Source organism: Cyprinodon tularosa, unplaced genomic scaffold (genome assembly GCF_016077235.1).
Source record: "Cyprinodon tularosa strain WSP-4 unplaced genomic scaffold, ASM1607723v1 ctg394, whole genome shotgun sequence".
Classification (NCBI taxonomy): domain Eukaryota; kingdom Metazoa; phylum Chordata; class Actinopteri; order Cyprinodontiformes; family Cyprinodontidae; genus Cyprinodon; species Cyprinodon tularosa.
In genome coordinates, this window is record NW_024039112.1 from 1,017,548 (window position 1) to 1,030,512 (window position 12,965).

Here is a 12,965-nt window from a genome sequence, read left to right on the forward strand (position 1 = left end):
TAATATATTGTTAAACTGTTTTAAAAAACTCGAAGACAGAAGTGTCAGACTGCGCCCAGAAGTGTGGAGTCCGATTTAAGGACTCATCATGTTTTACCCATGAACATTCAGTGCAGGAAATGAATCGCCTGTCAACATCACCTGCCTGACGGGTAGGAGTGGGTTTCCTTCAGAAGTGCTGGTGGAGTTTCAGTTTTCCCAATACGCACAATACCGCGTCCCATCCCGATCATCCATAGACCAAGAACCGACTATAGCGGCGTTCTACTCCTTTGTGACAGCCAGGATGGAGTCTCCAAGAGTTCTGAGCTGGAGGATCACCTCCATGTTGGTCCTACTTCTCCTGGCTTTTACTCATGGAAGATGACAAAATGGTGAGTGGAAATTATTCAAGATTGGTATAATTTAACCATTATGCTGTGAACCAGTTCAGGCTTTCAGAGCAGGTCAAAAAGATGAACTAGTTACTATATGCGATTCATAAAACGGAACTTTACATATATAAAAAGGTCTGATAAATCATTTAACCAAACCATAACTTCTGTTTGCAGTTTCCTGAAATTGTAACTTTTTGGGCTACACACTTCCTTTATAGGGATAACAAAAATAAAGCTACACATCAAAGTGAACACACCATGCCCACAGTGAAACAAAAAGGTTACAGCGTCAGTGTGTGGACGCTTTAACTTAGAAGGAACAGCGAAGCTGTTCATAGTTGATAGAAGATGGATAGGGCTTATTCAGGTTAGGAGAACCCATTAGAGGCTGCAGAGGACCTGAGACATTGAATTTGATTGAGTTTGAGCTATTTTACAACAAAGTGTAAAAGCTGCTTCCTTCAGTAGATGATTGAGATATTCCTAAAGAGACCTGCAGCTAGAGATGGTTTCACTAAACTGACTGAGGAAAACTGAACCCAAACTCACAACAACGATGATAATCAGGCTTAAAAACAAAACATCACAACAGAACAGACTGCAATAAAATAATACTTTGGATTTACTCTTCTGCTGAAGTTCTTTTTCCATTTTTAACATTTTAACTTCTCTGAAATACATTTCTCAGTAGAACAATAAATATTATATAGTAGTGTTGAAGTCAAACACAAATTTATATTTTGAGATAATTTCCAGAAAGGGTTGCTGGCGATCGCTCCAGAACTTTGTGTTGGATGTTCATCGGTACTTGTCCAGAGAATTGTTCTGCTAAGCTCTGCCTGTCTGATAAATCTCTCTGTCTTGTTATGGGGCAATGATGTTGTGAGAATGTTGTGTGGCTCTCCACAAGAGATTGTAGAGGCATAGGCCGTTTCTCAATACGTGTACTTATGTGTTCTCATCTGCTCTCTCGTGAAACGCAATGAGCCTCAGCCCTAGTACTGTTCCAATTCACAAGAAGACAAAGTCCCCGGATGTTGTTCTCGCCCCTCCCTATTTACCCAGCATGCATCAGAGCAGACTTGTCCGTTCTTGAGATTGACAGCTGTCCCAGCATGCATTGAGGCAGCAGCAACTTCCAGGTTAGCGCTCACAGAGCTCAGAAGATTAAGTTAAAAGTTCTCTTTTCTGTTGTTCAATAAAAGTACATATTAAGATCATTTGAGGTGGAAACATTATATTTTTTAAGTGTCACTATATGGCCAATCTACCGATTTAATACATAATTAAAAAAAAATTTCTGAAGTTGAGAGGACCGCGCAACCAGCGGACCTCCGAGGCTAACCTCAGCGAGGTCTAATCCCAGCCCGTCTGCAGCAGCCCTCTCTCTGCATAGCCTTGTGTGAAGGACTGCTGTCTCTGATGGCGAGTCTTTTGTTTTATTTGGCAAAATGTTCCTTTGATTTGTGATTATCTGACTGTGTTAATTATTATTCCCCTACTAAATGAAAAATGTAAGAATCTATTATTATCTAGAGACTATTAATAATAGGAGGTGAAATGCAGCTCCAGGTGAGCCGAGTGTGTGGTGACGTCATCAGGTGCTTCTGTTCCAATTGACCCATATTTATGCTGCATGCTCCTGTTCTCCCTAAGTCCAGACTTTGCTCTGTTCTTCTCAAGAACATACTTGGGGAGGACACGAGTCCATACTTGTGTTCTTGTGAAGTGAGAAAAGCTCATAGACCAGTGTCGGGTATTTCAGGCTAACAAAGAATCAAAATGACTCCCCATTCCTAAGGAGCGGACCCGTTCATCAGGTTTAATTTGCATTTTTTCTAAGCCAAAACAAGACTTTGCTTTGGTCCACTCTAGAGAGCATCTAACTCAACGCTTATTCTGATATATTAAATTAAAAAAGCTTCCTGGATGGGAAGCAAAATGTCTTAAAACTTAGAAAACAAAGCCCAGTATTGTGTTTCTTAACAAAATAGTTACTTAACTAACATTTATGGAATGACTATGACCTGGATGACTGAGAATCTTCACCAGCGTATTGAATGAATCCAGTCTTTTGTATGAGGTGCCCCCAGGGACATAAATCAGAATTAACTTGCATATACACATATTAAATTACACTCTTCCATATAATATACTGAAAACCTCACACAAACACTAGTAAAAAGCTCTCACATAAACTAGTGAAAACATTTACCTCTTATATAATCTACTCAAAAGCTCTCATACAAAGTAGTGAGAACTGTTCATATAAACTGGTGAAAAGCTTTACCTTTCATACACACTACTAGAAAGCTTATACACTATTAAAAAGCTCTCATATACACTACTAGAACGCTCTCATATACACTACTAGAACGCTCTCATATACACTATTAGAAAGCTCTCATATACACTACTAGAAAGCTCTCATATACACTATTAGAACGCTCTCATATACACTATTAGAACGCTCTCATATACACTATTAGAACGCTCTCATATACACTATTAGAACGCTCTCATATACACCATTAGAAAGCTCTCATATACACTACTAGAAGGCTCTCATACACGCTACTAGAAAGCTCTCATACACACTACTGAAAAGCTATTAGCGGATTTCAGTTGAAACGGAAGGTGTTTCAGTGAAACAGGAAGGACCGTCATTACACCGGAAGTTGTTTTAAACGGAGGTCATTCTGGCTAGCTCCGTATATTTTGTGCTATCTCCGGCCGAAATTGTATCAAATAAAATTATTGATTCATGCTCAGCTATCCGCTAAACAACTCACAGAAGCATGGGCATTACTCGACTTTATTTTTTATGTTTTTGCTTCAACAGAGATCCTTTTCCGGTGTTGTGCGAAATTCTGTTCCCATGTGAAAATCTGTTCCACCTGTGTCGGGAGCGCGCCGCGCATTGCAGACACATAAGCGGATCTGATCATTTCCCAGGCCTTTCGGATCATTTCTTGGTTAAATAAAAAGTCGTAAAATTATACAAGGTTGAGACATTTAGTTTAATCAGCCGCTGTTGTTTACAAAATTGTAAAATAAAAAAAATAAATGTTTTCTTATGCTGTTTTGTGTTGTTATTTTAAACGCCAAGAGAATCAGTCTCTTTCCACGTTTTTTCACTTTTGCCTGACAGAAATAAAAGGCAAGTCACCAAATACCAAATTTGTATTTATAATTTTTTATTACTGATATAAGATGATGGGAAGTGCCTGATAGCAGTTCCATAATATGGAAACAAATTAATTTAGCTGCAAATCTTAAACTGTGTTTATTCCTCTCTTCATCAACAACAAACCATCTGGATTCGGTGATATTTGAGCAATGTTTGCCTAAATTAAAGGAGGGGGACCATATATTTTAGCTTTCTAATAGTGTGTATGAAAGCTTTCCAGTAGTGTGTTTGAGAGCTTTCTAGTAGCGTGTATGAGAGCGTTCTAGTAGTGTATATGAGAGCCTTCTAGTAGTGTATATGAGAGCGTTCTAATAGTGTATATGAGAGCTTTCTAGTAGTGTATATGAGAGCCTTCTAGTAGTGTATATGAGAGCGTTCTAATAGTGAATATGAGAGCGTTCTAGTAGTGTATATGAGAGCCTTCTAGTAGTGTATATGAGAGCGTTCTAATAGTGTATATGAGAGCTTTCTAGTAGTGTATATGAGAGCGTTCTAATAGTGTATATGAGAGCTTTCTAGTAGTGTATATGAGAGCTTTCTAATAGTGTATATGAGAGCTTTCTAGTAGTGTATATGAGAGCGTTCTAATAGTGTATATGAGAGCTTTCTAATAGTGTATATGAGAGCTTTCTAGTAGTGTATATGAGAGCTTTCTAATAGTGTATATGAGAGTGTTCTAGTAGTGTATATGAGAGCATTCTAGTAGTGTATATGAGAGCTTTTTTATAGTGTATATGAAAGCTTTCTAGTAGTGTGTATGAAAGGTAAAGCTTTTCACCAGTTTATATGAACAGTTCTCACTACTTTGTATGAGAGCTTTTGAGTAGATTATATAAGAGGTAAATGTTTTCACTAGTTTATGTGAGAGCTTTTTACTAGTGTTTGTGTGAGGTTTTCAGTATATTATATGGAAGAGTGTAATTTAATATGTGTATATGCAAGTTAATTCTGATTTATGTCCCTGGGGGCACCTCATACTTTTGAACCATCTATAAATTATTTTAGCTGATCTTATTTATACACTAGTGTAAGAGTATCACCTGAAGTCTTTAATCTTCATTTGAAAAGATCATTCATGTTTAAAACATGAAATGCAAATGACCAGGACTTGTAATAAGGCAACTTCGTGATGACTTTTTTTTTTATCACCAATCATCTGAAGATTTTTAAGTTCTGGTTTGCAAATTTGTGAAAAAGGAAAACAACAAACTTTGAGAGAGCTCAAAGAAAAGTCTGGAACACAGGTGGAAAAATTGGACTTGATTAGATTAACCTTCTGTCCCTCTGACTATTTACAAGGATTTTAGTTGGGTTTTTTTTTTTTTCATTATTATTATTATGCCACTACACCTAAGTTTACTTCAGTTTATTTATATAGCGCCAATTCACAACACATTTCATTTCAAGGCACTTTACAGTTCACCCACTGTAAAGGGCCCCTATGTGTGCAGTCAAATTGATTTAAAGTTTTCTACCTAAGGAAAACCAGTTGATTGCATTGACTCATTGACTTAAATGCAATCCCTCACACTAAGCATGCTTGTAGCGTCAGTGGAGAGGAAAAACTCCAGCAGAACCAGGCTCAGTGTGAGCGGCCATCTGCCGAGGCCGACTGGGGTTCAAGGAGACAGAAGCAGAGATACAAAAGGCAGCTGTAAAAGGCGGCCCCGTCCAGGAAACACACAGCCAGGCAGACGAGCTCTGAGCCAACTCCCATGCCAGAGGACGAAGAAAGCACATCCACCCAGTCACAGTCAGAGAAACAGGATCATTGGAAAAACAGGCAGATCTCCGACATCTATAAATAAAGGTTTTGATGGCAGCAGCACAGCTGATATTTCTCTCCAGGATGGTGTCTCAGCCAAACAGGAACAGACGAGGCAAGCTACTATGGGAAAAAGCAGAGAGATCATGTCTCTCCTATCCTGGCTTCTCTTCATTGGCTTCCTGTTAAATCCAGAATAGAATTTAAAATCCTCCTTCTCACATATAAAGCCTTAAATGGCCAAGCTCCATCTGTTACCCACTCTTTACTCCATCCAGACAGTGTCTTGCCCACGACCAAAATCTAATAAATTAGCAAAGATTCCCAAAGGAGTAAATCATGATAATCTAATTAAAATCAAAATAACTCCAATTGGGGAAAAAGTTAAAACAATTAAATGCGGTCTGTTTAACATAAGATCACTTTCCTCTAAAAGTCTACTAGTTAATGACTTGATTTGTGATAATCACATTGACTTGTTTTGCCTTACAGAAACCTGGCTGCAGCAAGAGGATTATGTGAGCATAAATGAGGCAACTCCTTCAAGCTATTTAAATTTTCACATACCCAGAAGTTCTGGGCGAGGAGGAGGAGTAGCAAATGTCTTCCAGTCTGACTTACTGATTACTCCCAAAACAATTAATAACCACAACTCTTTTGAACATTTAACCCTTAATTTCCCTGATCCAAATTTCAAGGCAAGAAAACCTCTTCTTTTTGTAACTTTGTATCGTCCACCAGGTCCTTACTCTGAATTTTTAGATGAGTTTTCAGAGTTCCTTTCTGATTTGGTATTAAATACTGACAGGGTCATCATAGTGGGAGATTTTAACATCCATGCTGACATTGAAGGCGATAGCTTAAGAGCAGCCTTTAATGCTATCTTAGACACTATTGGCTTTGTTCAGAGTGTGAGTGGTCCCACGCATTCTCATCTTCATACTTTGGATCTTGTGCTGACATACGGCATAGAATGTGAAGAAATAATAGTATTTCCTCACAACCCTGTCCTCTCTGACCACTTTCTAATAACCTTCAGGATTACTTTAACAGAGTTCTCCTCCCCCAAAAGAAGGTTCAATTTTAGTAGATCTTTATCAGATAGTGCAGTTATAAATTTTAAAGAATCTGCTTCACTTTCTCTCTCCTCTGTGTCGCTGAGCAGTGCTGCAGAGTGCAAAAGCATAGCTTATTCCCCTTCACAGGTTGATGATTTTGTTGATGGGGTTGCTAGTTCTCTGCGTATTGCCTTAGACAACGCAGCTCCTTTGAAAATGAAAACCGTTAAAAATAGAAAGCTTGCTCCTTGGTTTAATGCAGAGCTGCATACTTTGAAGCAAAATGCTAGGAAACTGGAGAGAAAATATCGCTCCACAGGCCTGCGAGAGTCCTTCCTAGTCTGGAAAAATGGTTTAATGCTGTATAAGAGGACCCTTTGTAAAGCAAGAGCAGCATACTTCTCCTCATTAATAGAGGAGAATAAGAATAATCCTAGATTTCTTTTTAATACAGTTGCCAAACTCACCCAGAGCCATAGCTCTGTTGAACCGTCCATTCCACCTGCTCTTAGCAGCAATGATTTTATGGGATTCTTTATAAATAAGATTGATCTTATTAAAAATAAGATCATAAGCACTCCTCTATCCGCGATTGTACCTGAGGTAGTCATGGAATCTGAACCGGGTTTAGACTGCTGACGCAGTCAGCAGTCTGCCAGTTGAACTTTCTGAATTAGCAAAATTATTGTCTTCATCTAAGCCTTCAACTTGTATGTTAGATCCAGTTCCAACCAGGTTATTTAAGGAGGTATTCTCTTTGATCTCCTCCTCCATTTTAGATGTGATTAATCTATCTCTGTTACAGGGATATGTACCTAAAGCTTTTAAGGTTGCTGTAATTAAACCTCTGCTTAAGAAACCGTCTCTTGACCCAGATGACTTGGTCAATTATAGACCTATATCCAATCTTCATTTCTTATCCAAAATCCTTGAGAAAGTAGTTGCCAAACAAGTTTGCGATCACTTACACCATAATGAACTTTTTGAAGAGTTTCAGTCTGGCTTTAGAGCTCATCATAGCACTGAAACAGCTCTGGTGAAAGTCACTAATGATATTCTCATGGCCTCAGATAATGGACTTGTATCTGTGCTCGTCCTGTTGGATCTTAGTGCTGCATTTGATACAGTTGACCATAATATTCTTTTAGAAAGACTTGAATATTTTGTTGGAATTAAAGGAACAGCACTAGACTGGTTTAAATCTTATCTATCTGATCGAATTCAGTTTGTTCATGTTAATGATAGATCTTCAACACGCTCAAAGGTTACCTGTGGAGTACCACAGGGATCAGTGCTAGGACCAATTCTCTTTACTTTATACATGCTCCCAATTGGTAGAATTATTAGACAGCATGGGATTAATTTCCACTGTTATGCTGATGATACCCAGCTATATCTGTCTATAAATCCAGATGAAGCTCACCCATTACATAGATTACAGGCATGTCTTGAAGACATAAAAACCTGGATGACTCTTAACTTTCTGCTTCTGAATGCAGACAAAACAGAAGTTATAGTCTTTGGACCAGAGTCTCTGAAAAAGAAACTGATTAGCCAGTCACTTCATTTGGATGGGATTAAACTGATTTCAGATAATAAAGTAAAAAATCTTGGTGTTATTTTTGATCAGGACCTGTCATTTAAATCCCATATCAAAGAGGTTTCTAGAATTTCCCTCTTTCATCTGAGGAACATTGCAAAAATTAGAAATATCCTGTCCAGGGGTGATGCTGAGAAACTAGTCCATGCATTTGTTACTTCAAGGCGGGACTATTGTAATTCTTTACTATCAGGAAGTCCACAAACTGTAGTTAAAAGCCTTCAGCTGATCCAAAATGCTGCAGCCAGAGTTCTGATGAAAATTAAAAAGAGAGATCATATCTCTCCTATCCTGGCTTCTCTTCATTGGCTTCCTGTTAAATCAAGAATAGAATTTAAAATCCTCCTTCTCACATATAAAGCCTTAAATGGCCAAGCTCCATCTTATATCAGAGATCTGATTGTTCCTTATGTTCCTAACAGAGCACTTCGCTCTCAAACTGCAGGTTTACTAGTGGTTCCTAGAATTTCTAAAAGTAGAATGGGAGGCAGATCTTTTAGTTATCAGGCTCATCTCCTGTGGAACCAACTACCAGTTTTAGTCCGTGAGGCAGACACCCTGTCTACTTTTAAGGCTAGGCTTAAAACTTTCCTTTTTGATAACGCTTATAGTTAGAGTGGCTCAGGTTATCCTGAGCTATCTCTATAGTTATGCTGCTATAGGCTTAGACTTTTGGAGGACATAGGGACCCCCATTTCATCATTCTGCTTCATTCTCTCTCTGTTCTCCTATTCTGCAGAATCTGTTAGTTCAATCTCTAACCTTCTGCTCTCTCTGCTTTTCCTCAGAGTAGCTTTGCCTCGTCTGTTCCTGTTTGGCTGTGACGTCATCCTGGAAAGAAACAACAGCTGTGCTGCTTCCATCAACACCCTTGTTTATAGATGTTGGAGATTGGCCTGTTTTCCAGTGTGGTCCTGTTTCTCTGACAGTGACTGAGTGGATGTGCTCTCTTCATCCTCTGACATGGGAGCTGCCTTGGGGCTCGTCTGCCTGGCTGTGTGTTTCCTGGACGGAGCCTGGTTCTGCTGGAGGTTTCTTCCTGTTAAAAGGGAGTTTTTCCTCTCCACTGTAGCTACAAGCATGCTTAGTGTGAGGGATTGTATTTGAGTCAATGACTCAATGCAATCAACTGGTTTTCCTTAGATAGAAAACTTTGTATCGATTTGACTGTATGATCTGGTTGAACTGTAAAGTGCCTTGAGATGACATGTGTTGTGAATTTGGCGCTATATAAATAAACTGAATTGAAATTGAATTGATATCAGAGATCTGATTGTTCCTTATGTTCCTAACAGAGCACTTCGCTCTCAATCTGCAGGTTTACTAGTGGTTCCTAGAATTTCTAAAAGTAGAATGGGAGGCAGATCTTTTAGTTATCAGGCTCCTCTCCTGTGGAACCAACTACCAGTTTTAGTCTGTGAGGCAGACACCAGTGGCGGCTGGTGAAAAATATTTTTGGTGGGGCTGATATAGCCTAGTGTATGTCTCCAACTAATCCGGAATAAGAATTCAAATAAACAATTGGACAATACATACAATTTAACAGTAATGATTAAATTTACTATATAATAACTAACAGTGATGATTTGGGTCACTGTGACGGGGTTTTTTGGCCTCCAAGAATCCAGGCTCAGTCGGGTTACCGGTGTTGGTGATTTATTATGCTCAAAAACTCAAAACAGGGTGCAAAAGAAACTAAACATGTACAAGATACTCTGGGCCTCAGCCTCCCTCCAGTTACCAGCAATGTAACAAAGAAACAGAAAACAAAAATTGCCGCTTTTCTTCCCACAGCCCTCATTAAATAGTTTAAGCCCCTACCCTCAGGCTCTCTTATTTCTGATTTCTTCTCATAAATCAGTTTTGTCCATATATTACCTCCACAAACAATTGATGTACAAAAACAAATAATTTTTACAACTTAATTCTTTTACACAGATTCATTGACTTATTCAATTACACCAAACTGGGTTTGAACCCAGCAAAGACGCAGCCAGACTGAAGATGACAAGTCCCCGTAGCATACACAAGTACACACCCACACCCCCCACACACCCACCCACATACACACACACACACACACACACACACACGGCTAACCCCACTGAAATATTAAGTGTGCACCCTCAATACGCCAGCAGGTAACCAGGAACAGCTTGTTTGTTTTAAGTTCATGGAGCTACTGGGCTCAGCGCGAGTGTATTGGTCCTCACAAGCACAGTATAACAGGAATGTGTGTGTGGCGCGCAAAGTTAGAGGGGTTGTTTTAAGCGACGAGGTGGATTCGTCACAGTCACAATAACCATGACATGAAATGTTCATATCCTACAACAGGGATGTTCTTCTGGCAAACGGGTAGATAAATAAGGATCTCACCGAATTTGGTGGAAGCTGCATCTCGGTCGTTACATTCGCCATCTTCCCTCTAATTGTCTGCACTTGCGCTTGGGTTCAGAAGCCTGTTAAAGCGCAGTATTTTCAGCGCCCCAATACCATAAAGTTCCGAGACGCTGATTGGCCATTAAATTCACCTAGCAATAGTACATGATTGACAGATTCTCTGCAAATGTGGGGCTGTCTGATCAGCGCCCCCAGAACAGAGACGGTAGGAGTCTGTCTGTGGAAATCCACAAATTAATGACAGTAGATAGGGAAATGTAGTTTATATAATTTGTTTTGCTTATAGGTACACAGTCTAGAGAGTAAAACTAACATTTATGAGTTAATTTCTAAAAATATATTTTACGTTTCTCTCTTCTTATCAGGGGGGGCGGTGCCCCAGCGCCCCCTATGGGCCGGCCGCCACTGGCAGACACCCTGTCTACTTTTAAGGCTAGGCTTAAAACTTTCCTTTTTGATAAAGCTTATAGTTAGACTGGCTCAGGTTATCCTGAGCATCTCTATAGTTACGCTGCTATAGGCTTAGACTGCTGGAAGACATAGGTACCCCCATTTCATCATTCTGCTTCATTCTCTCTCTATTCTCCTATTCTGCAGAATCTGTTAGTTCAATCTCTATCGTTCTGCTCTCTCTGCTTTTCCTCAGAGTAGCTTCATCTGGTCTGTTCCTGTTTGACTGTGACTCCATCCTGGAGAGAAACATCAGCTGTGCTGCTGCCATCAGCACCTTTGTTTATAGATGTTGGAGATCTGCCTGTTTTCCAGTGTAGTCCTGTTAAATAAACCAAATTTAATCGTTTTAACTTTTTCCCCAATTGTTATTTTTAGATTATCATGATTTACTCCTTTGGGAATCTTCTTTTAATTTATTAGATTTTGGTCGTGGGCAAAACACTGTCTGGATGGAGTAACGAGTCATCATTACTTAGTTCCCAGAGGTAATCAGCTGTAACAAACTTGGTTAAACTCTGAATCTTAACAGGCATATTCACAGAACTAAACGACACATGTACACTATGACCTTTATAGGCGATGTCTCTCAATGACAAATTTCGTTAATTAACTACCTGACGTCACCATGTGATAACTTTACTACCAAAAAAAATCCGCTCAGAAGGGTTTTGTTACCTGCAGCGACGAGGCGTCCTCAATCCCCAGCTTTACGCACAACTAATTCTTCGGACGGAGAAAAAGGGAACATTTTCAAATAATATACCGGAAGGTCTAACGCAATAAAAAAGGCTCCGATTAAAATAAAATAAAATATTTTCTTTTGAGATTTTAATGAACTTTATCTTCCGAAGTGTCTGACTGCGCCCAGAAGTGTGGAGTCCGATTTATGTTTTAGGCATGAACATTCAGTGCTGTCACAACGTCATCTGCCTGATGGGTAGGAGTTGGCTTCCTTCAGAAGTGTTGGTGGTGTTTCAGTTTTCCCAAAAAATACCGCGTCACATCCCTAACATCCTAAGATTAAGTCGGAACCGACTATAGCGGAGTTCTGCTGCTTTGTGACAACCAGGATGGATTCTCTAGGATTTCCTAGGTGGAGGATCACCCCCTTATTGGTTCCGCTATTCTTCTCGCTTTTACCCATGGAACATGCAAAAATGGTGAGAGGAAATGATTCAAAATTAGTATCAACTGACCTTTATGCTGTGAACCAATTCAGGCTTTCAGAGCAGGTCGGAAAGATGTCCTGTTCCTGATGGTTTCATGGTGAAGCTTTTCAAACACTGTCAGAGTCAGTAGTAGGGTGGCAATTTCTATAGCACCAAAAAGGAGGACATTGTTCGACATATCAATAAATTACTAAGGTGTACATAAGAATCGGGTAAAGTCACATTTATAGTACAATTCTTAATAGTTTAAAGAGGATGCTTGTGTAGCTGAATAGAACAAAATATTAAAGAAATGTAAAAAAGAATTGGTTCCCAGCATTTGTAGCTATTCATCTAATAAATTGTGGTGTTTAAAAAGTGACCATTTTTTGACACAATTAATTTGCGCGGAACTGCTGCAATTTGTCATAAAGCAGTTGTTTGAAAAATAAGCTCGAGGCGGAGAAAGAGCTAGAGAAGAGGACAATGCAAATTTCAAAAAGTGACTGGAAAAGAGGAATTCCTGAAATGGCTGCAGAGTAAAGATGATTTCACCGTGTTATCTATGTATCTAGATATAGATTTTATATAGGCCTAACCTAATAATCACAGAGTGAAATTAGGCTACTTATCTGCATTTAGCCATCCCCTCGGGGAGCAGTAGGCTGCCATTGTGCGGCGCCCGGGGAGCAGCATGGGCTTAAGGGTCTTGCCCAGGGACCCGGAGTGGCAGTCTGTGGGAGTGGGGGATCGAACTCACAACCTCAGGATTCAGAGTCCTATACCCTAACCACCAGCTCGCTCTATCTATCTATCTATCTATCTATCTATCTATCTATCTATCTATCTATCTATCTATCTATCTATCTATCTATCTATCTATCTATCTATCTATCTATCTATCTATCTATGTGTATATCGATCGATCGATATACACATATATATTTATACAAATTTGAGTCATGGAACGCCTA

At 39.3% G+C, this 12,965-nt stretch overlaps 1 protein-coding gene across 1 annotated transcript in view; it reads right to left on the reverse strand.

Moving 5' to 3' along the window:
- Positions 1–224, reverse strand: part of col4a4 (collagen, type IV, alpha 4) — an 82,010-nt gene extending 81,786 nt beyond the window's left edge. The window contains exon 1 of the mRNA XM_038297686.1: positions 142–224. Coding sequence (XP_038153614.1) covers positions 142–224 — 83 coding nt within the window. The remainder of the gene's footprint in view (positions 1–141) is intronic.
- Between the last annotated feature and the right edge of the window lie 12,741 nt (positions 225–12,965).